We start from the raw sequence: 27,095 nt of genomic DNA on the forward strand, positions 1-27,095 counted from the left end.
GGTCCTTGACACCATGAAAGGAAGAGAGGTTAGGGCTATACAGAGTTAGCCTCACACCACACTGCTGCAACACTAGGGAGAACTGGTCCTGCCCCTCATCAGCTGAAGACTCAGAAGAGAGGGCCCGGACACCTCACCTGGGCAGCACGGGTGAGGGAAAGATGCCCTCCTCTCCTCACCCCTCGACACCTGCAGCAGGTGGGGGACATGACCCAACTCTTTAGGAGAACAAGCCCTGTGCCTCGCCCTGAGATCATGACAGGGGCACAGCTGGTACTGCCTCTTTTGTCTGCAGTGTGGTGGTGGGACGAGGAAATGTGCCCCCTCCCCCATCCCATACTATCTCCAGCAGGAGAAGAAAAGCAGGCCCGGCACCTTGTCTGGGTAGTACAACAGAGCTGATCCTGTTGACAGGGCACAGATATGTTGCTGGAGAACACGAGCTTGGGAGACCTGGACCTGTCCCTCATCTGCCAAATGGCAGCATGGGCTGGGGAGAGATGCCTCCCTCACCCCAGTCAATGCCTGAGGCAGGTGGGAGAGCTGTCGCCATTATTCATCTGTCAAGTGGCAGCATGGGCAGGGAAGAGATCCGCCGTCTCTGCCTCATGGGAGAGCTGGTCCAGAGGTCATAAAGGCAGGAGAGCTATCCCTGCCCCTCACTGGCTGCAGCACTCGGGAGTGACCTCTACACCGCGCCTGGACAACACAGTAGAGCTGGCCCTGAAGGTGTGGGTGTGGGAGAACCAATCCTGAGGTTGTGAAACCACGAGAACAGACCCCACCTCTTGCTCACTGCTGCAAGGGGTGACCTAGCTATGAAATAGCTAGAGCAATGCTGGAGAACTCACCCTGGTGGTGAAGGGGAGAGCTTGCGGACTGACCAACCCTGCAACTGCCCAGGCCTGGAACTGAGGTTAAATGTTGACCCACTCCAAATCCACCCCATCTGTGATCTGCTGGCGCACAGGTCGGGGTAGGCAGTCCTGCAGACCCAGGGCTACAGGATGTCCATGACACAGCAGCAACAGGATGTGCGGGACGAGTCCCAGTCCTCCTTTCCATCTGCATGGGATATTTTTACCCTCCCTTTACTTTTAACTTCTAAGTGTCCTTTTAAGCCACAGTCGACTCTCTTATAAATAGCATTCATTTACTTTGTGTCTTATGACTGGAGAATTACTTCACAAGTAATTACTGTCAATACTACTAATGCAATCTTGCTATTTTCTGTTTTGAAGTTCCTTTGTTCTCAGCTTCTTTTGCTTTCTCTCCCTGATTAATGACTTCTATAAAAAGTATGTTTTGATTCTTTTCTCTATCATTTGTGTATCTCCTAAGTGCTTTGGCTTTGTATTGAGCACGAGGCATGCATAAAACATCTCAAACTTGTTTCAGAGTAAGTGTTTATAACTGACCTTTTAGAATGATGTACAAAAAGTTTGTATTGTTATTCTCTTCCATACAATTAAAGTTTCCAAGTCACAAATTATTGTTTTTATGTATTCTTCAGGAAGCAATTGTAGTTAAAGTTACTTTTAACATTTCTGCCTTTTAAGTTCTACACAAGATTTAAAAGTGACCTAAATATCACAGTCCCAATAACAAAATATTCTTGTATGTAAGTTTTACTTTCAAAGTTCAACATGGTGACAATCAGTGCTTTTTTACTTCAGCCTAATGAACTGTCTGTTTCAGTGTCGCAGCTGGAGAGTTATGAAGTCTCTCAGCTATTCTTTATCTCTTTTATTTCTAATGGACAGTTTTGACAAGTAAATTCTTGGTTGATAGTTTTGTTCTACTTGAAATAAACCATCTCACTCTACCTGGTTGATATGGTAGGATATAAGGGTAGATTACTGAATCTACGTAGTAAAAAAGATATAGAAATTATAGTATAAAAAGATAGATTATTGAATCTACTCTGAAAAAAAAAAAGCTTCTCGCAGGCCCCATGCCAAAGTCAGTTGTCTCCTGTCATTGTGGACAAAACTCCTTTCCAGAGCAATTGAAGAACCTACTGCCTACTGTAAAATACCTTACTCTGTGGACGATAGAACAGTTTTAAAAGGTTAAAAAAAAAAACAGGAGAAACCATGAATAAAATTGATAAAGGTTTGATATGAATCAAGAGACTTCTTGATTAGAAGAGTTGATAGGTCACCAATCAGGGGTGACCATTCAATCTAAACTAACTTATATGACTAGTAAATGCTTTTCATATGATCAGATATAACTTGCCAAAAGAGAGTCTCCCCAAAATTACGGTTGGGGAAGGTTTTGTTTCTGTCTTTTCAGGAGAATAAAGGTATCCAGCTAAGGAATCAGAAGACCACTTGACAAATGAGACATCTGAAGAAAAGGGACAAATTATCCAGAAAAAAAATGTCCCAAGAAAAGAGTAAATTGACCTATTGGTATATCACATTTCCAACAGGATAAAATTTCATAAATCTTTTCAAATGTTTGTTTCTTCTGTTCTCTACAGACATATAATACAAATGGTCTTTTTGTAGTCTCAGTCCAGTTAAAAAAATTAAAGCTGGCTTTGGAGTTGGAATGTAGCTCTCTCCTTCTCTAAACCCAAGCATGCTTGTTAAAGGAAAATCCAAAATCTTTGTCTCTTGTCAGAAGAGACACCTGATATGGAATAGAAGAAGAACCAAATTGAGGAACTATTTTATTGCTACTAATCTCATAATCCTTTGGTTTTATTTTAACTCTTTAAAGCTTTTCTTAAGGTATAAATATTCACAAAACATATAAGATTTATATAGACATTTATTTAAAAATATTTAAATATATATTAAATAAAATTAAAATATACTTAAATATAGGTATATATATGTTTTAATTTTTTCATGATATTAATGGTTATATAGAGTACTAACTAATTCTAGAAAAAGGCTTCATTCATTTAGTTTCCTGTATATGATTTTGGGTTTGAGTCTATATAAGTTTTCTGCAATGAACCATGACCATGCCTGATAGCAAACTCTGAAGTTTCCAAAAGGATGATGGGGTCCCATAATTATGACGATTTCACTAGGATGATGATAATACCACTAAGCTGAAAAACGCTACCTAATGATAAGCTTTGGACTACAAACTGCTCAGAACAATTTCGAGATGGCTAGCTAAGATGGTCCAGCCTCACAGAATACTCTAGCCAGGACTTGAGACAAGCCCTGCACTTTCCTACTACACAGAGACTGGACAACAAATGATAACTTTCCCAGGTCTTGAAAACTAACCCAAAATTTTTCTTTTCAGGATCCCCTAAAGATGCTGTCACCCCCAGACAGCAGAAAGTAAACTTAGAACATGATACCCACATTCCCAAGAGGTAGGATAGGTGGGTTTTGGTCATTTAATTGGTTATGGATATTTGTCATTGTTTAGAGTGGTTGGTTCAGGTTGTTATTGGTAATGGTCAAGAAAAAAGCTGAACAAAAGAGTTTAAATTCAGGATTCTTGTTTTGAAAAGAAAAAAAGGCTGTAATGATGATAGGATATTAGGGTACATTATTGAATCTACTCTAAAAAGAAAAAGGGGTAATACAGAAATAGGATAAAAAAGTAGATTATTGAATCTACTTATAAACCAAAATAGCAACTACTAGTTTTAAATATTTTACATTGATATGGATTTTTGCATATAGATACAAATTTAAGATTATTTTTATTAGAACATACTGTACATATGTTTCTAATCTTGTTCAAGGTATTGTACCTATACAAGTCATTTAACAATGTAATGCAAATTTCTAGCCCTTGAAAGTTATTATTACCAACTATTTAGGATAATAAGGTAATGCAGACTAGAAATTAGTTACCTAATACAATCAAACTTATAGTCATGTTAGGTATATTTTCAAGATCAAACAGATATAGTTTAGATAAACGGGTCATCTTCAAACACTTCAGAGATCTGAAGAATAAGGCATTTAAGATGTCTTAATAACATGGGTTCTTTTTTAAGACAGTGAGACATGTCTACTCCTGGCAGCACCAATCTACTTTGGAGAAGATGATGGACATCAAAGAAACTCCACATGGAGTTTACTTTCTTTGTGGCAAAAGTAGCTGTGCCGTTTGTTATCCAGTTCAGAGCGTGCTCTTGCCTCGACTGCTGACAGTACGCTGTGCAAACTGGATAAGCAGGACACAAAAGAGAGTGACTGCCAAACCTTGCCCAGACAAGCAGGACAGTCCTTCAAAAATCCTGCTTCATAAAAGTCTGTCAAATATTCTAGTCCTGTAAGCCCAAAATGGATGCCCCAATGTTTCAGAGGAACCTTGGGTGACTCTCCAGGCAGCCAGATGTTTCTGTCATTTCTTACATTTTTTGGGCCGCTTGCTTGTACAGGAATTCCTGCTTACTCAGTTAATACTATTTCCTTCTCAGGTCTCTGAGGGAGTTGAAGACTAGAAGTTATAGTTTTTCTTGTTTACCAGACTCAGAAAAGAAATTCAGTAAAGAACTGTAAAGTGTATAAGGTTGAGAGATATAAAAAGATAGTTTTTTAGAATAAAAAGTAAATCAGGTACAATACTTTGGACTCACCAAGATAGGATAGATAAGTATTTTCTCTGAATTTATCAAATGCAAATGGACTAGACATTGTTGATGTACTTATTACCTGTATATATTGTATATATTTATTGTACTTATTGTATATACTTTTTCTTATATTAGTTATAAACTTTTTTATTTTAGACAAAAGGGGAAATATTGTGATATTTTATTTGTGCTTTAACAAATAAAGCTTGACTGAAGATAAGAGTACAAAGCTAGCCACATTAATTAGCCATAGAGGCCAGACAGTGGTGACATACACTTTGATCCCAGCATTCTCAGGACACAGAGGCAGAGGGATCTCTGTGTGTTTAAGGTCACCCTAGGCCACCCGAGGTTGAATCAGTCTAAAAGAGAAACAGAACAAAGCTGTAGTGGCTTACACCTTTAACCCTAGCACTAGGGAGGTGGAGAGGAATATAAGGAGCTCAGGATTCAGTCTGAGGTTTCACAGGGATAGGATCACCCCTTTGGTCTGAGAATTCAGTAGAGCTAAGAACTGGTGGCTAGCTGCTCTGCTTCTCTGACCTTTTTCAGCATTAACCCTCATATCTGACTCTGGGCTTTTGTTATTAACCCAATTAGATCCACACAACATCTCTGTTAAGGAATTCGCTTACAATATTATGAAGTTTAATTGGTATATGGTGAGTCATTGTCTAATGTTGCTGTTTTCTAAACTCTCTGAATACAAAATTTCTGAACACTCAGTTACAGCATATCTTAGATAAACCATTTTGGGGTTGAACCTATTTTAGAAACATATAATCCTGAATGTCTAGATTTCTCTCAGGTGTCTTATAAGTTTTTGTTAATTCTTCAAGTAGCTTTTGCAGTTCTTTTTATCCTTCTCCTGAGACTCTCACAAATTTGCATATGATTTTTCTTGGTTGTGTCCCATAAATGTTTTCTTCATTCTTTTCTTTTTTATTCCTCTGAAAAGACAATTCAGGTGTTTCCAAGTATACAGATTACTTCTATTTTAAGTCTGATGTTGAAGACTTACTACATTTTAAAAATCTTATGTATTGTAGTTTTTAACCTCTAAAACTTTCAGTTTGTCTTTTTGTATATTTTGTTCACTTTTGGTACACAGATCCTTTCTCTAAAATTACTGAGGTCCCTACTGGCATGTTCCTGTTGCTCTGAGGTGGAATTAGGCTGTCTTGAGGGAGAGCTGATGTGGTAGGTGAAACAGTTTCACTACAGTGGATGCCTCTAATCTCCAACTTCATTTAGTTTTACTTTGTTTTACAGTGTGCTGTAACTTCTCTATTGGATTCTTAGATTCTTAAAAAGGGACTTAATATTGTCTGTGGATGATTATAAAAATCTATGTACTATACAGAGATGATGCTATAAAATTCTCATTCCATCTTTTTGCTCATTACCTACTAGATAGATTTCTCTGAACTGCAGAGTCTCCAAAGTTTGTGCACCAAAGGGTGACAAATGTTCAAATGGAGAACAGGTAACCTTAGAGAGCTGGCAAAGTAGAAGACCACTAAGTTTTACATTGGAGAGGGAGACTAGACGGAACACAGCATTCTCTGGCTCTCACACCCTGCCCAGCAGGAAGAAGCTGAGGCAGCAGGATAAACTGCTGAACCTGAGTTCAAGGCTCTCAGTACTGCTGGTAGCGCCAGAGGCAGCAGTGAGATGGCTCCAGAGGCCAAGCGATCTGAGAGCCACGAGTCTGTAAACCACCGGCAACAGGACTGGCTCCTTGCCATGGGTGCTGAGGGCTATCATCTGCTATGTCCTCCACAGCCTGAGCTCTGTGCTCCTTAAATTTATTAGCACATCAATACCTGCCTGCTCCCCAGGTCCCTGCCCCTGCTACTTCTCCTGCCCGTCTTCTACCAGGCCCTATGTCCTCTAGCTTCACGACTTACTACTGCTCCTTGTTTTTGCATCTCTAGAATGCTCCATCTCAAATAGTAGCCTCCTCTAAAGGTAGTGCCTGTTTATAGTGCTCTTTGATATTAAGACCAATGCAACTGTCCTTTTCTCCAATGCTAGGCTACCACACAGCAGGAGCCACTGCCACACCAAATCCCACAATGGATTTAAGGTTCTCAAGAGCTGTAGGTTTTTCCTGTGGTTAGAACTGCCAGTATGTCACTGGGACTTCCAGACACACTTTCTACTTGCAGCTCCAGCCCCTCTACCCTGCCATTCCACTTCTGGCGCTGAATCTGCAGACTGTGTTCCACTTTTCTCCATGCTTCATAGCTGTTACAAGGATAACAAATCCCCAAGGGATGAAGTACACATGGTCAAGGCGTGGCTGCTAAGGAGACCAACACTCATGTTATGTCATCACCTCTTCTCTCACTACTGCCAAGAGCATGGTGAAAAGCAAGACGTGTTATGGAGCTCTGGCAGCTACGGAGGAGGCAGAAACAGTACTCTGCCACGAAGACTAAGAACAGGAATCAAGATCTGTTATATGATTATAGAAACTGTACATGTAGAAAAGAACCTACACCTGCTAAGAATTAACGCAGGGATATTTTGGGAATGATAAGGGGAGATGTGTCCCTCACTGATTTGCTACCTTGAGTTTTTCAATAATTACAATCGTGATGCGTAATACAGACACCTCTGATGGTTGTCTTGCAGCCATTGCTGTGTTACTGGTAAAAACACATTCATGATCAAACCAGCTATAGCTTCCAGCAGATGTGCTGCAGTAATGTCCAGGGAACTGCTGGAGCTTCAAAAATCTGTCTTTGCTGCTGTTACCACTTAAATGAGCTTTCAGACCCATGTTGTAAGATATTTATCAGAATAAATTCACCTTGCTGATAAAATCTAAAATTAAAGTAAATCTAAAAGTAAATAACACCTCAGGAAGAAAACATTAAAAATCAATGTATATTATTATCTGTGTTAGTTAATGTCTCAGTCATAATTTCTGGGTTTTTTTAATTGGGGATATAGGAATCAAACTCAGGGCCTTATACATGCAGGACACTTAGCCAGCATTCACAGGGTTTTCAATATCATAATTTGTAAGAACTGAAACAGTTATACACATCTTGAGAAATCACTTTAATATGTTTCAAAGCATGAATGAATTCCCATTTTGGACCTCAGATACTTTAACATATATAACATTAGCTCCAAAGATAGAAAAAAAAAGCAATTTCTATGGGCAAAGAACTTACTATATACAGTTAGCAAAATCAAAATTTCCTGTACAAGACTCAAAGCTATAAGCAAAATTATAAAGATTACAGGCAATTTCAAGTGTTAACAATTCTAAGTAGAATTTATATTGAGGATTTGTATTGACTGCAATCAATAATTCATAAGGAAATAGATATATTTACAACCAAATTTCAATCTAGTTTGTTACACTTAAATCATTCCACATACCTGCACAGTTGGGTCTTGGAAAATATGTTCAATTTGATACTGCCTAAGAATATGACTTAGGTTATCATCTGAAACAAAGGAGAAAACCAATTTCAGTAAGTCTATTTGGCAAAACAAAGAAAACAGCAGCTACTATATAAGGTAGCCAATGAAAGATTTCTAGTCTCTGAGATTGCGTCTCATAAGATGAATCATCAATTTCAGCACATCATTTTGGAATGTAAAATTAGGTCTTTTTAATATTCATAAGCCAAATAATAACTCCCAAATGAATACAGAACAGCTACAAAGAACTAATCTTTTCCTTTATAAGTTTGAATTATCAGTCTCTTCTGGCAGAAGTGGAAACATATTCTCCATTGTTTTTTGTTCCCACTTCTAACACTAAAAAGGATTGGAAAGGTACACATCATATCTTCTCTATTTCCTTCCTTCATTTTTGAAGACAGGGTTCCACTCAGGCTAATCTAGAATTCACATGTAGCCAGAGTTGGCCTGACTCAGGGAATCTTCCTGTCTTTGCCTTCTGGGTGATAGGACTACAGGCATGAGCCACCACCACACCTGTGGAGCAGTCTTAACATCACCTGGAAAGATAACCCATTCTATACTGAGGAGAAATTGTTGGATACAGAATCCAATTTCAATGGGAATGCCATGAGACCATGAGAAAGATGGCCCAGAATGAAGCTGAGCTTTCACTACTGTGCCACATCTGTATTCACATCAGGAAAAGACTGGGAACGCAACATGGCTCAGCAGATAAAAGCACCTGTCATCAAGCTAGACAACGTGAGTTCAATCTCTAGAACCACTCCCTTCTGTTGTACTCTAGCTTCTGCCTACACTGTGTAGGCAAACAGGCATGCATGCCTGCGCGCACATGCAATCATTCACCCCACGCCATGCATGTGTCCAAGTACATGCACAAATAAATAAAAAAATTTAAGAGGGGCTAGAAAAATCATTCAGCAATTACAGCACTAGCTGTTCTTCTAGAGAATCCAAATTCAATTCCCAGCACACTTATGGTAGCTCACAACTGTAACACCAGCCTCAGGGAATTCAACACTCCTTTGGTCTCTACCAGCAATATACACATGGCTAAACAAAACTTGCCAATTAAAAGGTATTTAGAGCCGGGCGGTGGTGGCGCACGCCTTTAATCCCAGCACTTGGGAGGCAGAGGCAAGCGGATCTCTGTGAGTTCGAGACCAGCCTGGTCTACAAGAGCTAGTTCCAGGACATGCTCCAAAACCACAGAGAAACCCTGTCTCGAAAAACCAAAAAAAAAAAAAAAGGTATTTAGAATTCATAACTATAATGATACACACTTACACATACATGTTAATAAGTTAGGATCAAAGGGGTACTCCAGAACTGGGGTGGGGGTAGATGGAGAAATGGGGTACCTTTTTGTTTATGGACTTAAGGTTATATAATTAAATCAAAAGAAGAAAAGAAACAAATATTTGAGGTGGTTTGAATGAGAATGTCCCCACAGGCTGACAGGATCTGTAGCCTTGTTTGAGATGTGTCACTGGGACGGGCTCTGAGGTTTCAAAAACCACAGCTATTCCTATTAGTGGGCTCTGTGTGTGTGTGTCTGTCTGTCTTGTGCTTGTTGATAAAGATGTGCACTCTCAGCTACTGCTCTAGCACCATGATTGCCTGCTGCCAGGTTCCTCACCGTGCTAGTTATAACCCTCGGAGACCGTAAAGCCATAAACCATCTCTTCTATACACTGCCTTGGTCATGGTGTCACATCCAAGCAAATATGAAAATAAGACAACATTTAAAATAAAAATACCAACAAACTGGACTATATTGTACCACACTTATTAAAAAGAACATTGAGAAAATAAAAGCACAACATAAACAGAAAACATTTCTAAGATCTATAACGGTCAAAGATAGTGTATCTAGAATAAAGAACTTCTAATCAGCTGAGAAACAGAAAAAAAGGTTCAGTATACAAAAAATATTCTGAAGAGTTCAACTAATAGCTCAGTAGACACTGGGAAAGTATAAATTAAAACTCGCACAAATTAAAATTCAAGACTGTGCAAATGGGGGCTAACAGGGGAGATGGCTCAGTCAGTAAAGTGCTTGTCTTTCAGGCTAGAGACTTGAGTTCAATACGCACAGTCCACATAAGAAAAGCAGGACTTGGTGAAGCACCCTTGTAATTTCAGGGTTGGGGAGGTGGAGACAGAAAATCCCTGGACTTCCTAACCAATCAGCCTAGGCTATTTGGCAAGTCCTAGTCCAGTCAGAGAATTTGTCTTAAAAAAAAGAAAGAAAAAAGATAGGAAGAAAGACAGAAAGAGAAAGACAGAGAAAAAGGGAGGGAGGGGAGAGGAGAGGGGAGGGAGAGAACATCAGAGGATAGCATCCTCTGGCCTCCAAAGCACAGCTCTGCAACCTCACTGAGAACTGGTGATTATGTGGAACAAACTGAATTTCCATACATTGCTGATGGGAGTTTAAAATCAATAAACTTTAAAATTAAATATAAACACAATTCTTGCAGTATAACCAACCAAAATGCATGCAACTGGGCACAAGAACCATAATAACAACAAAAAAGTAACAGTAGTATTCCTAGTGGCCCATTAGCTGGAACTATCTCAGATAGCCACCAAAACAATAGAAAAGTGACGAATTAAAAATGGCCAAGTGTGTATGCAATTAAAATGAACTAATTCTAGAATATATGATGACACAGATAAATTTAACAGTATCATGAATGATGACACACAGAGGAATACATGGTTCATGATCTTTTTAAAACTAAAACACGATAAACAAAATTAAGGAATAAAATTAAAGAGAGTGGTTATCTTTCACTATTTTTGAAGAAGAGGAAGGATTAAGTTTTTTCAGGTCCTAGCCATTCCCATTTCTTGACCTGAATTGTATTACAAGAATTTTTCACTTTGCAATGATGTACTTGGCTTATTTGTTTTCTTTTGTGTATGTTATGAATGCACATAAATATGCAAATGTGCTAATCATTTGCTTTTATAAATTTTAGAGACACTGGTGGTATCATGTAATACTAAAGTTTATTAATATATCACTTTCTTTTAGTATAATTCAAATCTACTAAAGAAATCCTCTTGTACATAAGAAGATGTAAACTAAAGGATTTTTGAAAAAAATAAAGATTTATTGTATCTTGTTTGAGGCCAGATCTTCTCAGAACAAAACAAACAAAAACAAATGGAAGCCGTGAGAAGTAAATCAGATTGACAGAAGCCAATGTAGAAGAGCACAGAGACAGATGGGAGGTTGGACAGCATCATCTGCATCTCAGCAGGTGCTGAGGCTAGAAGGACAAGCACACCTTTACCTAGCACACAGGTTGTCATCGCTTCATACCAACCTTACAGTTAATTCCATGCTCCTTTTCCTGAATACACAAATTCCGAGAATGCTTTGCTGTTTGAGAATTTCTGCTTCCACTCACCTGTCTTTTAATAAACTACTATTCAGTTTTCAATTCAAAATAAATTCTCTTACTTAGGGTTGCTAGTATTTGGAACTCAATTTTTATCTAAGAATTATGGTGCTTTTTTTTTTCTAAAAGTCATCTTCTAAAATTCAGATATCCCACCACCAAGCAAAACTCATTCAAGCAATTCCTGTCTCACATCAGATTGTGGCCATACTTATAGATCTTTATAGAATGAGGCTTTTCCCACTTCAAACCTATGAAATGACGCTATTATTGTAGTGTCGTGGTGTGTGTGTGTGTGTTTGTGTGTGTAGAGAAGAGGGGAGGGAAGAAGAGAGAGAAAGAGAGAGAGAGAAAAAGGGAGAGAGCGAGAGAAGACCATTTAACATATACTAGTTACCATGCCAAGGGCTTCATCTGTATCGTTCCAATTAAGTCCCACAACTCTGCACAGTGAGGGTGTTCTTATTCATGAGTGAAAAACAATGGAAACCAAACCAAAGGTACAAACCGGAGGTCAAGGATTTTGCCCGGGATCAAACTTAGGCAGTGTGAGAGCTAGGTAATATACTTACAGACACAAATATAGAGATTATGTTCTTAACCTCCGGTCTATGATGCAAAACCCGGGTTGCTCCCGTTAGTTTTTCAAATCTCTCAGTCTTCAATCTTTACATCCATCCTCCTTAGGCCACTTCTTACCTATGATGACCGTAGCTAACTGAACTGTACTCCTCTATAAACCTCTCTATCCTGTTCAAGGCAACCTTGCTGCCTTTAAACACAGCAGACTTCCAGTCCCTTTAACGCGGCAAATACTTGGGATACCTAAGCCGTCCTGCTCAGTAAACACACATTGATGTCAACTCTGTCCAAACGGCATGCCCTCTGGCCATGGTTTAATAACGGCTTAATGGTCAATGCTTGTTCAGCGCCAGGTGTCAGACGCTATTCTCCCTTACATCCCAATATTTACCCAATAATTCCATCAACTCTCCTTGGTAACTGATGCAAACGAGCCAGCAGCTGCTGCCGCGTCCCTGTGTTTATGGGATTTATGTTATCTCCCTCTGCCAATTACGCACTGGGAGAACAAGAATATCTTCACCCCGACATCAGCTATGTTTGTTTAGCCCTTGGCACGTAATAAAACAGCAGCTCAACACCCATCTTTTAAACTAACGACCAGAGCAATGCCTGCAGGTCCTTTACTGCAGACTTGGAAACTCTTCCTGGCCATCATCGCCGTGTTTCTTCGAGCACAAGAGAAGCAGCACAAACCTATTTCGGATCTAGCCAACTACTATGCATGTTTAAGGAATGGACGCGTATTTACCAGCTGTTCTGCTTCGCTAAGTACATACATAATCTTAGGTGCATCACCGAGCATTTTGTGAAGCGGACCTCTTTGCCGTTTTCACATATTTCCACGCTGGGATCCAACCACAACCAAAACATATTAGTAGGTCAACGACAGCGACATTGCACCTTACAGATGAATTTGCCATCAGGGAATAGGGCGCTTACTTTGGTCTCTCAGTAAGTCGAATTCTGTGGCCATTTCGAGATTTTACTTTGGAGTTTTCATCACCTTTATCGATTCCTCGCGGGGGTGGGGAGGAGAGTAAGATTTTTTTTCTAAACAAACAAACATAAAACAGCCCCCCCCGCTGTGTGGGCAAAGGAAAAGCTAAGGGGTCGCCGGGGCAGCCGAGCCCTGGCGCGGAGGCATCAGCATCCCACTCACGCGGCGGCGCAGCCCGGCCCGCAGCTCCGCCGAAGGCAGGCGACGCGCGTCAGAGTCCGTCGCTCGGCCGGACCCGGGCGGGGGAAGGGGCGGCGGGGCGGCCGGAGGGCGACGTGGGCACCGCCGGGCTCGGCCGCCGCGTCCCCGCGGGGCTGAGGGGCGACGCCAGGACAGCGGGGAAGCCCGAGCCGCCGCCGAGTCCGCTCGGCCCGCCCTGCGACTTTGAAAGCGGTGCCCCGGACCGTTCCTTGGAGACGGTGACGCCGCGTCCGTCATCGCGCGAGCGTCGTAGCCTACGTCATCGCGCTGCCTGAGGTTCCGGCAGGCGATTGGCTATCTGTCAGGCGCGGGGCGGATCCCTGAGCGCGCTAGGGGCTGAGTCCCTCGCTTGGCGCCTTCCGCAGTGCCGTGGCGGGTGCCTGAGGTAGTGTGGCGCAATTTAATTTTATTTTTCTTTCTTCCTTTCTTTTTGTAGGAAAACCGAAAACAGTGACAGGAGCAGGCACTAGATAGATATTTTTGTTGCTCTCCGAGTCTTGGTTTCTCAGACACTAAGCGTCCGTAGGGCGTGTGCAGGAAGGAGGGCTGTGGGTCCTGGGGCTGAGGTGTCCCCTCAAGTCTGCTTCGAGCTGATCCTTCTAGGTCTGGGAGTAGTGAGAGCTGTCGTCGGATATTTAACCCTGTCACGTAGTCAGGATTCAGGGAAGCCTGCAAATCCTGTAGGTACTTCAAATCTAAGGAAGGATAACATTTTGCAAAAGAGTAAAAAAGCAAAATTTGTATTGGTGGATAGATTCCCATTCCCAGTTTTCAGAAGTGATTCTGTGTGTTTGAGCCCTAGAGCTTAAAACACACACACACACACACACACACACACACACACACACACACACACACACACACACACACACACACACACACACACACCGGAGAAAGTGATGGCAAAATAAGTTTACTTGTAGCTTATCACTGGCTTTATAGAACCTTTTTAATTGATTATATTTTTTTATGCATTGAAATAAAGTTTCATTACATATGTCCTGGTCCTGAGATGGCTCGGCTTGATTAAGAAGTGCTTGCCTGATTTAGGATTCCCGGCACCCATATAAAAAGCTAGGCAGGGCCCTGTATGCCTTTAATACCAGTACTAGGGAGGTGCAGACAAAAGGCTGAAGGAAAAGGGGTGCTCTCTCGCCAGCAGCCTAGACAAATCGAAATATTCCAGGGTAGCGAGACACTCAAAAAGTAAGGTCAGGTATGTTAATAAGATTTTTCGGTGAGAAAAATACCTGGTGGAAATAGTTTTTTTTTTTTTAAAAAAAAAAAAAAGGTAAACAGCATTTGAGAATGACATCCCCACCTCAATCTCAGTCTGTACACAGGTGCAAACACACTCTCCCACAGGGACACACAAAAAACAAAAGTATGTTCTGGGTGAAGTTGTGTTGGGCTTTCAGTTGGATGACTTAAGAAGTAATCATAAAATACCATAAACAGTGTTTGCCTCGTTCCTCTGAAGTGACTAGCTTTAAAATGTGTGTATGTCTGTAGCAGTCATACAAGGGTTTAAATTAACTTTGAAGAAGGGAAGATTGAACCTGGTCTTGTTTTCAGTGGTCATAAACTTAACATAATAACTTACACTGATTGTACAGGCTCCACCTCTTCAGTGTGGAATACTTTCTGATGGAACTTCTCACTGCCTCTCCTCAAAGAGCAGTTGAAATAAATAGATTGCTATGTTACATATTTTATTACAATCTCAGTGGTTTACAGTTCAATTTCAAATGTGTTTATTGTTCGTAATGCTGAACTATCCTTCCCTCTCAAAATAATAGAAGTAAACTCCCAGACATGAATGGTATGATTAAAAGCCTTCGAATGTGCGATTGTATGACCTCGAAACATTTTCCCTGAAAACACGGGTTTGTCAGTTCCAGAACTCCAAGTCTCTTCTCCTAGAACGTGTGCTGGGTGGAACTTAAGAGGAGGTCCTCCTCTACAACCTAGGCCAGAGACCACAGCTGAGCTAGAAGGAAGAGACTCCACGCCTGTGCTCTTGGTAAGTCCTCTCATCTTCTCTTTAAAGTCTGTCAGACGCTGGTACTGAAGACAGTTTTCTTCCCCCGCCTCCAGCTGGCATGGCTTCCTCTGACTTCACTTATTTCTCCATTTCTTTTAGAAGTGTGTGCTGCAGTGCAGCATGCAAACCAAAAAGAAGTATGTGCTGTAGGAAAGGGATTTTATTTTTGTAAATAAAGGAACTTGGAATTTTTCTTGGAGATTGTTTTATAGAAAAACATTCTTTAAAACCTTTCTTTTAAGGTTTTAAGTTTTTTTTTGTCTTCTAAATGAATGTACCACTCTTCATTTTCATGTATAGAAGTTAAAACAATTGAATTTTAAAGTGTCAATTGAAGAAGATGAACTAAAAGTGAAAACTACAGGTTAACAACATTGTTTTAAGAAAGCCAAAGCAGCTGATAGTGAGACTGGAGGATGGTGATCATCTAGTGAGACTGTGGAGTGGATGGTGATCATCTAGTGAGACTGTGGAGTGGATGGTGATCATCTAGTGAGACTGTGGAGTGGATGGTGATCATCTAGTGAGACTGTGGAGTGGATGGTGATCATCTAGTGAGACTGTGGAGTGGATGGTGATCATCTAGTGAGACTGTGGAGTGGATGGTGATCACCTAGTGAGACTGGAGTGGATGGTGATCATCTAGTAAGACTGTGGAGTGGATGGTGATCATCTAGTGAGACTGTGGAGTGGATGGTGATCATCTAGTGAGACTGTGGAGTGGATGGTGATCATCTAGTGAGACTGTGGAGTGGATGGTGATCATCTAGTGAGACTGTGGAGTGGATGGTGATCATCTAGTGAGACTGTGGAGTGGATGGTGATCATCTAGTGAGACTGTGGAGTGGATGGTGATCATCTAGTGAGACTGTGGAGTGGATGGTGATCATCTAGTGAGACTGTGGAGTGGATGGTGATCATCTAGTGAGACTGGAGTGGATGGTGATCATCTAGTGAGACTGTGGAGTGGATGGTGATCATCTAGTGAGACTGTGGAGTGGATGGTGATCATCTAGTGAGACTGTGGAGTGGATGGTGATCATCTAGTGAGACTGTGGAGTGGATGGTGATCATCTAGTGAGACTGTGGAGTGGATGGTGATCATCTAGTGAGACTGTGGAGTGGATGGTGATCATCTAGTGAGACTGTGGAGTGGATGGTGATCATCTAGTGAGACTGGAGTGGATGGTGATCATCTAGTGAGACTGTGGAGTGGATGGTGATCATCTAGTGAGACTGTGGAGTGGATGGTGATCATCTAGTGAGACTGTGGAGTGGATGGTGATCATCTAGTGAGACTGTGGAGTGGATGGTGATCATCTAGTGAGACTGTGGAGTGGATGGTGATCATCTAGTGAGACTGTGGAGTGGATGGTGATCATCTAGTGAGACTGGAGTGGATGGTGATCATCTAGTGAGACTGTGGAGTGGATGGTGATCACCTAGTGAGACTGGAGTGGATGGTGATCACCTAGTGAGACTGGAGTGGATGGTGATCACCTAGTGAGACTGGAGTGGATGGTGAATGTCTAGTAAGATTAATTCTGACTCTGTAAATGTTTCATCATAGTGCTCGTTAAGCATTAAGAGATTTATCCTTAAAGTGGACTCTAACATATTCTTAAATTATTCATTTATAATTTCTTACTGTCATGAACTCAAAAGGAGGCAGCAGCTCAAACACACAGACCCACACTCCCTGTCTTTACACTGCAGTGTAGTAAACTTCAGACTGTTGGAGCGGCCATTCCAAAGCCATGGACCTTCATTCAAGGTTTTACTCCTTCACTGTCTATTACATTTTTATGCATTTCTCTACCACACACACACACACACACACACCCCTATGACAGCTTAGGCTAGAAAAATAAGGAGTGTTTATATTCTTGGATGACTCATGTGTCCTTTTGCCGGCATCTGTCTTATCTCTTCCCTTAGTATTATTCTTTGTCTCCTTTCTGAATGTTACATAGGAGCCACACTTACAGCTGTTTCCATATATACATGTATACATTAAAGGCCGTTCACATATTTACACATATACATTATATATAACACATGCCTATAATTAATATGTTTGTACTGATACATGCATATTTCATAATATTTCTTTATTCTTTAAGAATGTTATATACACATATAATGAATTTGGTCATACTCCTCCCCCTAACTCTTCCTAGAGCCACTCCTGCCTCTTGGGCCCCTTCTAACTTGATGTCCTTCTTTTTTTCCCCCAAATAATCACTGCATCTGGTTTGTGGTTCTAATATACTCATGCGTATGGGGTCATGACTGGATCTGGATCAATGTACCAGGAGCCACATCCTTAAAGAAAACTAGCTCTTCTCCCAGAAGCCATCAGCTGTCAATTGCTCCTCAGCTAGGGGTTGGGGGCATTTGAGTCCCTATCTCCTTCATGCTGAAATATTGTATGTGTTGATTGTAGAATGATTTCTAATTGTTCTTAATAATAAAAACCTGGAGTCAGATATTAGGGGGTGAAAGGTGAAGGATCAGAGAAGCAGAGCTGCCAGCTGGTAGAGGTTTTACCTCTACCAATGCTCAGACCAAAGGGGCGATCCTGTCTCTATGAATCCTCAGACTGATTGCTCAGACTGAATCCTCAGACCGCATCTGAACTCTTGTCTCCTCCCGTCTTATATTCCTCTCTCTGCCCAGCCATATCACTCCTGTCTCCACCTCCGTAGTGCTGGGGTTAAAGGCTTGTGATCCAGAGCACTGAATCACCTTTGTGTGAGCTCTGTATTTCTTTTAGATAGATTCAATCTTGTGTAGCCCAGGGTGGCCTTGAACTCACAGAGATCTGTCTGTCTGTCTCCTGAGTGCTGGGATGAAAGGTGTGAGCCACCACTGCTAACTAGTGGCTTAACTCTACATTCTGATCTTTAGGCAAGCTTTATTTGTTATATTACAAACAAAATATCACTAGAGTTGATCTTGTACAGGTCTTGTGCACACAGCCATAGCTACTATGAGTTCATAATTACAGCAGTCCCATCATGTCCAGAACACATTGGTTTGCTCCTGTATTTGTGACTTCTGGCTCTTGCAATCTTTCTATCTCTTTTCCTTAAGGGTGTGATTTAGATGCCTTATTAATACATAGCTTTTTAACAAGATATCGATGTAACTGGCACAGTGTGTTTCTTCTGCTTAAAAGTGTACACTCAGAATTTAAGTTGTAGACATCAGAGCAGTATTCACTTGACATATAAATAGCTCCTACTTCAAGCATTCTCACTTAGACTCGAGGTAATAAATACATATGTATTAGTTGTGTGGATCAGACTGGACCAGTGCAGTGTAATAGAGAATGGCAGGGAGGGTTACACCAGGTGAGGAGGACCATGGATAATTAAGATGTCTATGTCATTGTTCTATGTGCAAAGAAACAGAAAGACAGTAAGGTCTTAGGAAGTGGCTAAGGGAGATGAGAGGAGGTTTAGTTGTCTGTGAGCTTATGTTATCTTCAGATTGTTAAGAAGTCAGCAAGATTATACAATGTAGTTAGAAAATAGATTTTTTTCTGTATAATATATTCTGATCACAGTTTCCCCTCCCTCATCTCCTCCCAGATCCTCCCCACCTCCCTACCCATCCAGCTCCATCCCTTTTTTCTCTCTCTCTTTAGAAAACAAGCAGGCAAACAAACCAAAACCAAAAACCAATAACAATAAAAAACAGAATAGAAAAACAAGGATAAACAACAACAACAAATAAGAAGTTTGAGAAGCGCACACACACACACACACACACACACCTTCCCAAATACCGTTAGGTTCATTTTGAGTTGGTCATCTACTACTGGACATGCGGTCTGTCCTTGAGAGTGGTTTGCATGCTCAGTGAAACACCAATGGAGAAAACTAATTTTTCCTTTCTGAGCAGTTGTCAGTTGGTTTTTGGTTAGGGATGTGAGATCATGTCCACTACCTCATCTCAGAGCTGGTACCTTATCCAGCTTGAATCTGTGCATGTTGCCACTGTCTCTGAATTTATGTGAGCATCAGTCCCTGTTGTATCTTGGAGGCTTTGTTTCCTTGGTGCATTCCACCCTCACTGGCTCTTACAATATTTTGCTTCCACTTCCATAAAGTTCCCTAACTCTGAGGGAAAAGGTTTGTTGGAGACATCCCTTTTAGACTGGATGTTCCAAGAGCTCTCACTCTTTGCATATTGTCCAACCTTGAGTCTGTTTGTTCCCATCTACTACAAGTGGAAGGTTTTCTGGTGATGGCTGAGTGAGGCACTGATCTATGAGTATAGTAGAATGTTGTAGGAGTCACTGTATTTCTTGTAGTATTTGGTTTGTTCTTTGGTCCATAGCCTATTGGTATCTTGTTCTTGGCCACCCAAGCAGGGTCAGGTATGTGTTCCATCACATGAAGTGGGCCTTAAGTCAAATCACATATTGGTCACTGCCTCCAGCTTTGTGCTACCATTGCCCTAGCATATCTGACAGGGAGGATATCATTGTAGATCAAAGGTTGTGTGGCTGGTTTCATGTTTACATTTCTCTTTTGTTGAAGATGCTTGCTTTTTTCCAATCTGTATTTCTGGCTTCTTTATCAAAAAATCAGGTGTTCACTGGTATGTAGATTGATGTTTGAATCTTCAGTTTGATTCCTTTGAAGAGCTACAGGCAATCAATGACTGCCAAGAGAGGAAGAGTCATCTTCCTCAGGGATAAACTCCCTACTTGGTTATTCAGTACCAAGTAGTGAGCCCTAAAAACATGTATGAATATATAAGCAACACTAAATAGACTCAGCAGGTAGGATTTATATATTAATATGTATGCATTAATGTATCAATGATTAAAGAAAAAGAAAACAAGAGAGAAAGAAGAAGAAAACAAGAGAGATAATACATGAAGGTAGAATAAGGGCTTGAAAGTAGAAGAAGGGGAGCACTGAGGGGAGAACAAGATATAGAGCAGGAAATTGAAGATGATCAGCATATAATATATACATGTATGAAACGTCATAATAAAACCCATCAATTGTACAATAATAAATGCTAAGAAAATGGAATGACATTTACAGATAATTGATATACACACATATAATGTTGCCATCTTAAAAAACAAAGTTGTATACTAATGAGATGGATATGTTTATTTTTACACAAAGGATTAATCTTGGCTAAATATGGAAAATATGTAAGCTCACATAGTTAAGTACATTTACAATTTTTGCAGTGAACTTAGTCATAACATTTTACAATGACTTTTGCATACCACAAATAAACAGCAACATCAAGATTAAAAGTCATAAATCTTCTTGGCTCCATGATTTGTCACAACCCAGATGGCCTTATGACTCCTAGGATCCTGTTCTTGTCATTCTATTGCCTAACTGTCTCTTGTTTGGCATTGCAATTTTCAAGTAAAGGGCAGTGCTATATGTTGTTAACAAGTTTGTTTTAATTTGCTTCTTCAGATGGAATTTAAAATTGAAAACACTTGGGATGGTTTTCCAGTGAAGCATGAGCCAGTGTGTATCAAGCTGAGCCCAGGGGACAAGGGCGTGAAGATGGAGGTTAGTGCTCCATTTTTCAATGATCCTCCAGCTCCTCTTGGAGAACCAGGAAAGCCTTTCAGTGAACTGTGGAATTATGAAGGTAGGCAGAAGTATTGTATTTTATTAGAAACATAAATCTTTTTCTAATAACCTCTCAGAGAGCTATTATTTTATCTCGCTGTTAGGAAGTAATGTGCTTTTGAACAACTGACGTTCAGTTCCTGATCTTGACCATCTGTCATTCTGACTTTGCACCCATTACAGCGGGGCTCCAGCATATAAACAGAGCAGAGGAAAATGGCAATCCCAAATCCAGATGCTTGTATTGCTGCTACATTTCCTTCCTTTCTTACATCATGTTCTCTAAAAAGAGATCATGTTCTGTCTTTTAAGACTATTTAAATCACCATCTTTACCTTACAAGCCTCCTTAATGGGAATTTTAGGGTGTGGTACTTACTGGAGAAACACTGTCAGCATGAGATTTAATATTTACTTTCTGCTGTCAAGTAATCTCACATATCAAATTAAGGCCAGAAGACATTCCAGGAAATTAAATGCTTTCAGGTTTGTTATCCGACCTTCTTGTACTATATCCTCATCAAACCGCAGGGTTCTTTCTGAAATACTGTTCTTGATGCCATCCCCATAGATATAAAACACTGCATTACAGAGAAATTGAGAATTTACCCCAAGATTTCTCACTCAGTGTATTGGCATTTATTTACTTGGTTAGCAGAGAGCCTTTCTTCTAAGTAAACTCTTTTCCTAAGTCCATGTTTCTCTTTGAAGCCAGAGTGATCTGTTACTTCTCTAAATGAAAATTTAAAGTTTTTAATGCAAAAAAAGCAAATTGTACTTAAGTATGATTTCATATTTATTTTTAAATATCTTAAGAGGTAAGATCATTTATAGAAGCATAGGAAAAATCTGGCAAGTTTTAGACTAACGTAGAAAGAAAAGGACTTGGGTTTCCCTTCATATATTTTATGCAGTTGTAACTATTTACAAGAAAGAGGCACTTCATCCACAATCAACTAATTTTTAAAACAGCTAATGCTCAAAAACCCCTGAAATTAATAATAAAAATCACCACTTAAAAATAAACCAGTATTTTTTAGTTAGTTTTAAAAAATTAGTTTAAAAAACCATTTCCATGTTTGCGGAGGTCAGGGGACTTGTGGGAGTTGGTTGTCTCCACCTACTGTGTGGATTCTGGGGCACTAACCCAGGTCCTCGGGCTGGGTAGTAAGCACTTTGCCTGCAGCTACAACAGTATCCCCACCACTCTTCATATCTGTTGTGATGTTGTAGACAGGTAGTCACTGGTACACACATGCACACACATACACATGCTTAAATCTCATGTGCATTCAGTTCATTGGCTCATACATTGAGTTACTGCTCTATAACAAGCCTGAAAATAACATGGGAGTCTTGTCATGCCAATACATATTTCACTGTCTTTGATTTTCATGGCACCATTGTATTCCATTACATGAAATGTATGCATTCTGTAACATACCCAATCAGTTTTGCTGAATAATAGTGGCCTATTTATGTACCAGAAAATATTTTTTGTGTAAGAAGAGATGTATCATTTCTACTTTTTTGAGTCATACCATGATGGGTAGAAGTGTGCGTAACTTCTTTTTCTAATTGTCTGATTTATTTCCTTGAAATAAATTCCAAGAGGAAGATAACTGGGCCTGAGTCCATCTGTGCAGACATGTTCACTTCCCTGTGGTCTCACTATCACTAGGCCCGAGTCCATCTGTGCAGACATGTTCACTTCCCTGTGCTCTCACTATCACTAGGCCCGAGTCCATCTGTGCAGACATGTTCACTTCCCTGTGCTCTCACTATCACTAGGCCTGAGTCCATCTGTGCAGACATGTTCACTTCCCTGTGCTCTCACTATCACTAGGCCTGAGTCCATCTGTGCAGACATGTTCACTTCCCTGTGCTCTCACTATCACTAGGCCTGAGTCCATCTGTGCAGACATGTTCACTTCCCTGTGCTCTCACTATCACTAGGCCTGAGTCCATCTGTGCAGACATGTTCACTTCCCTGTGCTCTCACTATCACTAGGCCCGAGTCCATCTGTGCAGACATGTTCACTTCCCTGTGCTCTCACTATCACTAGGCCTGAGTCCATCTGTGCAGACATGTTCACTTCCCTGTGCTCTCACTATCACTAGGCCTGAGTCCCTCTGTGCAGACATGTTCACTTCCCTGTGCTCTCACTATCACTAGGTCTGAGTCCATCTGTGCAGACATGTTCACTTCCCTGTGCTCTCACTATCACTAGGTCTGAGTCCATCTGTGCAGACATGTTCACTTCCCTGTGCTCTCACTATCACTAGGTCTGAGTCCATCTGTGCAGACATGTTCACTTCCCTGTGCTCTCACTATCACTAGGCCCGAGTCCATCTGTGCAGACATGTTCACTTCCCTGTGCTCTCACTATCACTAGGCCTGAGTCCATCTGTGCAGACATGTTCACTTCCCTGTGCTCTCACTATCACTAGGCCTGAGTCCATCTGTGCAGACATGTTCACTTCCCTGTGCTCTCACTATCACTAGGCCCGAGTCCATCTGTGCAGACATGTTCACTTCCCTGTGCTCTCACTATCACTAGGCCTGAGTCCATCTGTGCAGACATGTTCACTTCCCTGTGCTCTCACTATCACTAGGCCTGAGTCCCTCTGTGCAGACATGTTCACTTCCCTGTGCTCTCACTATCACTAGGCCTGAGTCCATCTGTGCAGACATGTTCACTTCCCTGTGCTCTCACTATCACTAGGTCTGAGTCCATCTGTGCAGACATGTTCACTTCCCTGTGCTCTCACTATCACTAGGCCTGAGTCCCTCTGTGCAGACATGTTCACTTCCCTGTGCTCTCACTATCACTAGGCCTGAGTCCCTCTGTGCAGACATGTTCACTTCCCTGTGCTCTCACTATCACTAGGCCCGAGTCCATCTGTGCAGACATGTTCACTTCCCTGTGCTCTCACTATCACTAGGCCTGAGTCCATCTGTGCAGACATGTTCACTTCCCTGTGCTCTCACTATCACTAGGCCTGAGTCCCTCTGTGCAGACATGTTCACTTCCCTGTGCTCTCACTATCACTAGGCTTTGTATTTCCTACCCGCAGTAGTATGATGATTTAAAAAACTTAGTAATTCACTTTATATTAGAAAGGAATAAATTATTTACTATGTAAGCAAAATAAAATTTCCCATGTTCTGTCTATTTTCATAAGTTGTGGAAGCATTTTTCTTGAATGATACAACTGAGCAGTATTTAGAAGTTGAACTTTGTCCGTAAGTATAAACTGTTTATTTTAACTCTTACTGAATAACATGAACATGCTTGTTTTCTAGTTATAAATACTATGGTTGTAGTAAAGCTCACTAGGTTCAGCTAAGTAGAGGTCATATTAACTGGAGTCAGTTTTAAATCTTGTTTTTTGCTGTCTTGTGCAATGCATACCTTCAGAATTTATGTTTAGAATATATATTTTACACACACACATACACACACACATATATATAATATATATATATATAATTGAATGTATTATGTTGATGTGATTTTTTTTGGTTTATTGATATAAATGATTTTGTAATAAACTTGATAATTTTCTTAAAAGTAGAAAAAATTACTATGAATAAATCATTACTTCATATGTTTGCACCGTGATATATTAGCTATTTAGAAGTAAAGGGAGATTTCTGATCCCTAACAAAGACATTATCTCTAATTCACAACCACATGCAATGGAAAAATTAGTTTTCTTCAGTGGAATCTCAGTGGGCACACAAACTACACTTAAGGGCAGTCCCCAGGCTCAGCAGTGGCTCACACAAAGCAAATTCAATGGTATTTTTGTAGGCTTTTTTTTTTGGTCTCCTATTGCTTTTTGAGGGCATTTTTTTTTAAAATCTTACTTGTCTTTTGCTTGTGTGTTATGGTTTCTAATTTTGTGTTTTTATGGGTTTTGTTTTTGTTCATATGCGTGTCTCTGAGCGTGTTGTGTGAGCTTGTGCTCATGTGCACACATGTTTATTCTGGTCTGACTTTTTTATGTGCCTGTTTGTTTCCTGAAGAAAGAGAGAAAGAAGTTGTGGTGTTAGATGGGTGGGGGAGAATCTACCAGGAGATAGAGGAAACTGTGTTCAGAATATATTGTATGAAAAATTTTATTTTTAATAAAAATGGGACACATAAAGATATTACTAACTTACAGAAACATTTCTTTTAGATTCTTGAAGATTAAACTTTAATTTTATGTATTATATAGCACTATATTCATGTATTTATTCATTTAGTCATCAATCATTCTTTTGAGCACATAGTGTATTGTTTTTGCATTTAATGCCAAGAAGCTAATTTAAATCGTACCTGAATTTTCCAAGAGTCACGGTAAAAATATTACCTTTGGAATTTTTTTATTTTTATTTTTTTATAATTAATTAATTGTCTTCAGACACATTTTCACTCTATAGCTCTGGCCAGTCTGGAACCCTTGGGGATTAAAGGTGTTGGCTGCTACACCCAGCTGTCTTGGAATTTCTTCGTTTGTGCTTATTTGGGAATATTTACTTGGGAACTTGATTTACATGGTCACAGACTTCTATTCCTCAGTAGATGTAAACTAAGGAAACTTACATTTACTTGTTATCTAAATTATAGCATGCTTTTAATACATGAGATGTTTCTATATTGCTTATTTATTTTAGATGTCAGTTAAATATTTCTCAGTATCAGTGTCCAGTAATATTTATTCCTTTGTAAACTGACAATTGAACACCAATTAATCTTTACAAAATTTAGATTCCCATTTGTTAGTTGTTTCTTTTTTATTTTGTTTTGCTAACTCTAACATGAAAAAATGCAGTTATTTGCAATTCGATTTTTGTTTTGTTTTGTATTGTTTTCTGAGACAGGCTCTAACCTTGCAGCCCTGGCTAGCATGGAGTACACAGAATTCACCTGCCTCTGCCTGCAAGTGCTGTGAATGAAGATGCACGCTACCACATGAAGCCTGCTATAGTTATTGTCGCTGTTGTTGTTGTTAGTATTACTTGGTTTTTCAAGAGAGCGTTTCTCTGTGTAGCTTTTTGAGCCTGTCCTGGAACTGGCTCTGTAGACCAGGCTGGCCTCAAACTCAGAGAGATCCTCCTGTCTCTGCCTCCTGAGTACTAGGATTAAAGGTGTGCCACCACCGCCTGGCTGCCTGCTATTATTTTTTCAAATCAGAATAATTAGATATGTTTTCATGTTATCTTCCAACTAGCATGGCAAAATGTTTTATTTAAAGCTACGATTACTTCTTATAAAATATTAAGAAACATAGAAAAGTTTTAGCTATCATGTGCTGACTTTTGCCCCACAGATGAGAAAGCTAAGACAAACATTTTTAATTTGACTGAAAGACAACAAAGAACTTAGATTTACCAAAACTCTCAATTTCAAGCTTAGAATTTGTTTTTAAAATTTGTCTTACATTTTTGAAAAGCACTTATTCATTTATTTTAGATATGTGTATGTATGTGTTTGTATACATAAGTGCACCATGTGTAGCATTTGAAGGTCAGGGGACAATGTGCAGGAATAAGTTCTCTCTTTCCAAGTTCTTGTAATTGAACTAAGGACATCAGGCTTGGCAGCAATCTCCTCTACCTGCTGAGCCATTGTTCTGGCTCCTGCAGTTTTCTTTCATTAGATTGTATCAGATTATTTTCATGAAGTGGCAGTCTAACATTGGATACATGGAAAAAAATAGTTTTTCATTAAGAAACTACATGATAGAGGCTGGAGAGATGGCTCAGTGGTTAAGAGTGCTGCCTGCTCTTCCCTAGCTCCTGAGTTCAATTCCCAGCAACCACATGGTGGCTCACAGCCATCTGTAATGGGGTCTGGCGCCCTCTTCTGGCCTGCAGGCATACATACAGACAGAATATTGTATACATAATAAATAAATAAATATTAAAAAAAAGAAACTACATGGTAGCAATTGTGTATAAAAGTTTTTAAAATCAGCATCCTCAGGGTAGCTTGGTTTGTGTACCTCAGAATAGTTAATTATCAAGAATCGCGGTTCTGCCTCAGGCAGTCAATTCCTATCCTGCTTAATTAAGAGCTAGAGAAGCAGCAAGAAGAACACTGTTTTAATTTGCAAGAAGTTTTACGAATTCTAGGATCTTCCTAAAGCCCCATAAAAACATAAAATTAATCAGAGGATTTTAAAATGGAAAGCGTTACTTGTCTTCTGTTAGAGTACTTTATTGC

General features: G+C 40.1%; 2 protein-coding genes across 5 annotated transcripts in view; one reads left to right on the forward strand and one right to left on the reverse strand.

The window, feature by feature from the left end:
- Sclt1 (sodium channel and clathrin linker 1) overlaps positions 1-13,202 on the reverse strand; it is a 108,300-nt gene extending 95,098 nt beyond the window's left edge. The window contains exons 1-2 of the mRNA XM_075950797.1: positions 12,952-13,202; positions 7,964-8,031 (exon numbers count right to left, since the gene is read on the reverse strand). Coding sequence (XP_075806912.1) covers positions 7,964-8,031; positions 12,952-12,985 — 102 coding nt within the window. The 5' untranslated portion in view covers positions 12,986-13,202. The remainder of the gene's footprint in view (positions 1-7,963; positions 8,032-12,951) is intronic.
- A 317-nt stretch (positions 13,203-13,519) lies between these two features.
- C16H4orf33 (chromosome 16 C4orf33 homolog) overlaps positions 13,520-27,095 on the forward strand; it is a 62,124-nt gene continuing 48,548 nt past the window's right edge. For 3 of the 4 annotated variants that reach the window (XR_012908060.1, XR_012908061.1, XM_075950644.1), the window contains exons 1-4: positions 13,528-13,595; positions 15,010-15,233; positions 20,717-20,897; positions 24,064-24,124. Coding sequence is in view for 2 of the 4 variants with exons in the window: in XM_075950644.1 (XP_075806759.1) it covers positions 20,717-20,897; positions 24,064-24,124 (242 nt within the window). In the remaining 2 variants the exon portion in view is untranslated. Of the gene's footprint in view, positions 13,596-15,009; positions 15,234-20,716; positions 20,898-24,063; positions 24,125-27,095 lie in introns of all 4 variants that reach the window. The other variant, XM_075950645.1, reaches the window with a different exon arrangement.

The sequence above is a fragment of the Microtus pennsylvanicus genome, chromosome 16 (genome assembly GCF_037038515.1).
Source record: "Microtus pennsylvanicus isolate mMicPen1 chromosome 16, mMicPen1.hap1, whole genome shotgun sequence".
NCBI classification, from domain to species: domain Eukaryota; kingdom Metazoa; phylum Chordata; class Mammalia; order Rodentia; family Cricetidae; genus Microtus; species Microtus pennsylvanicus.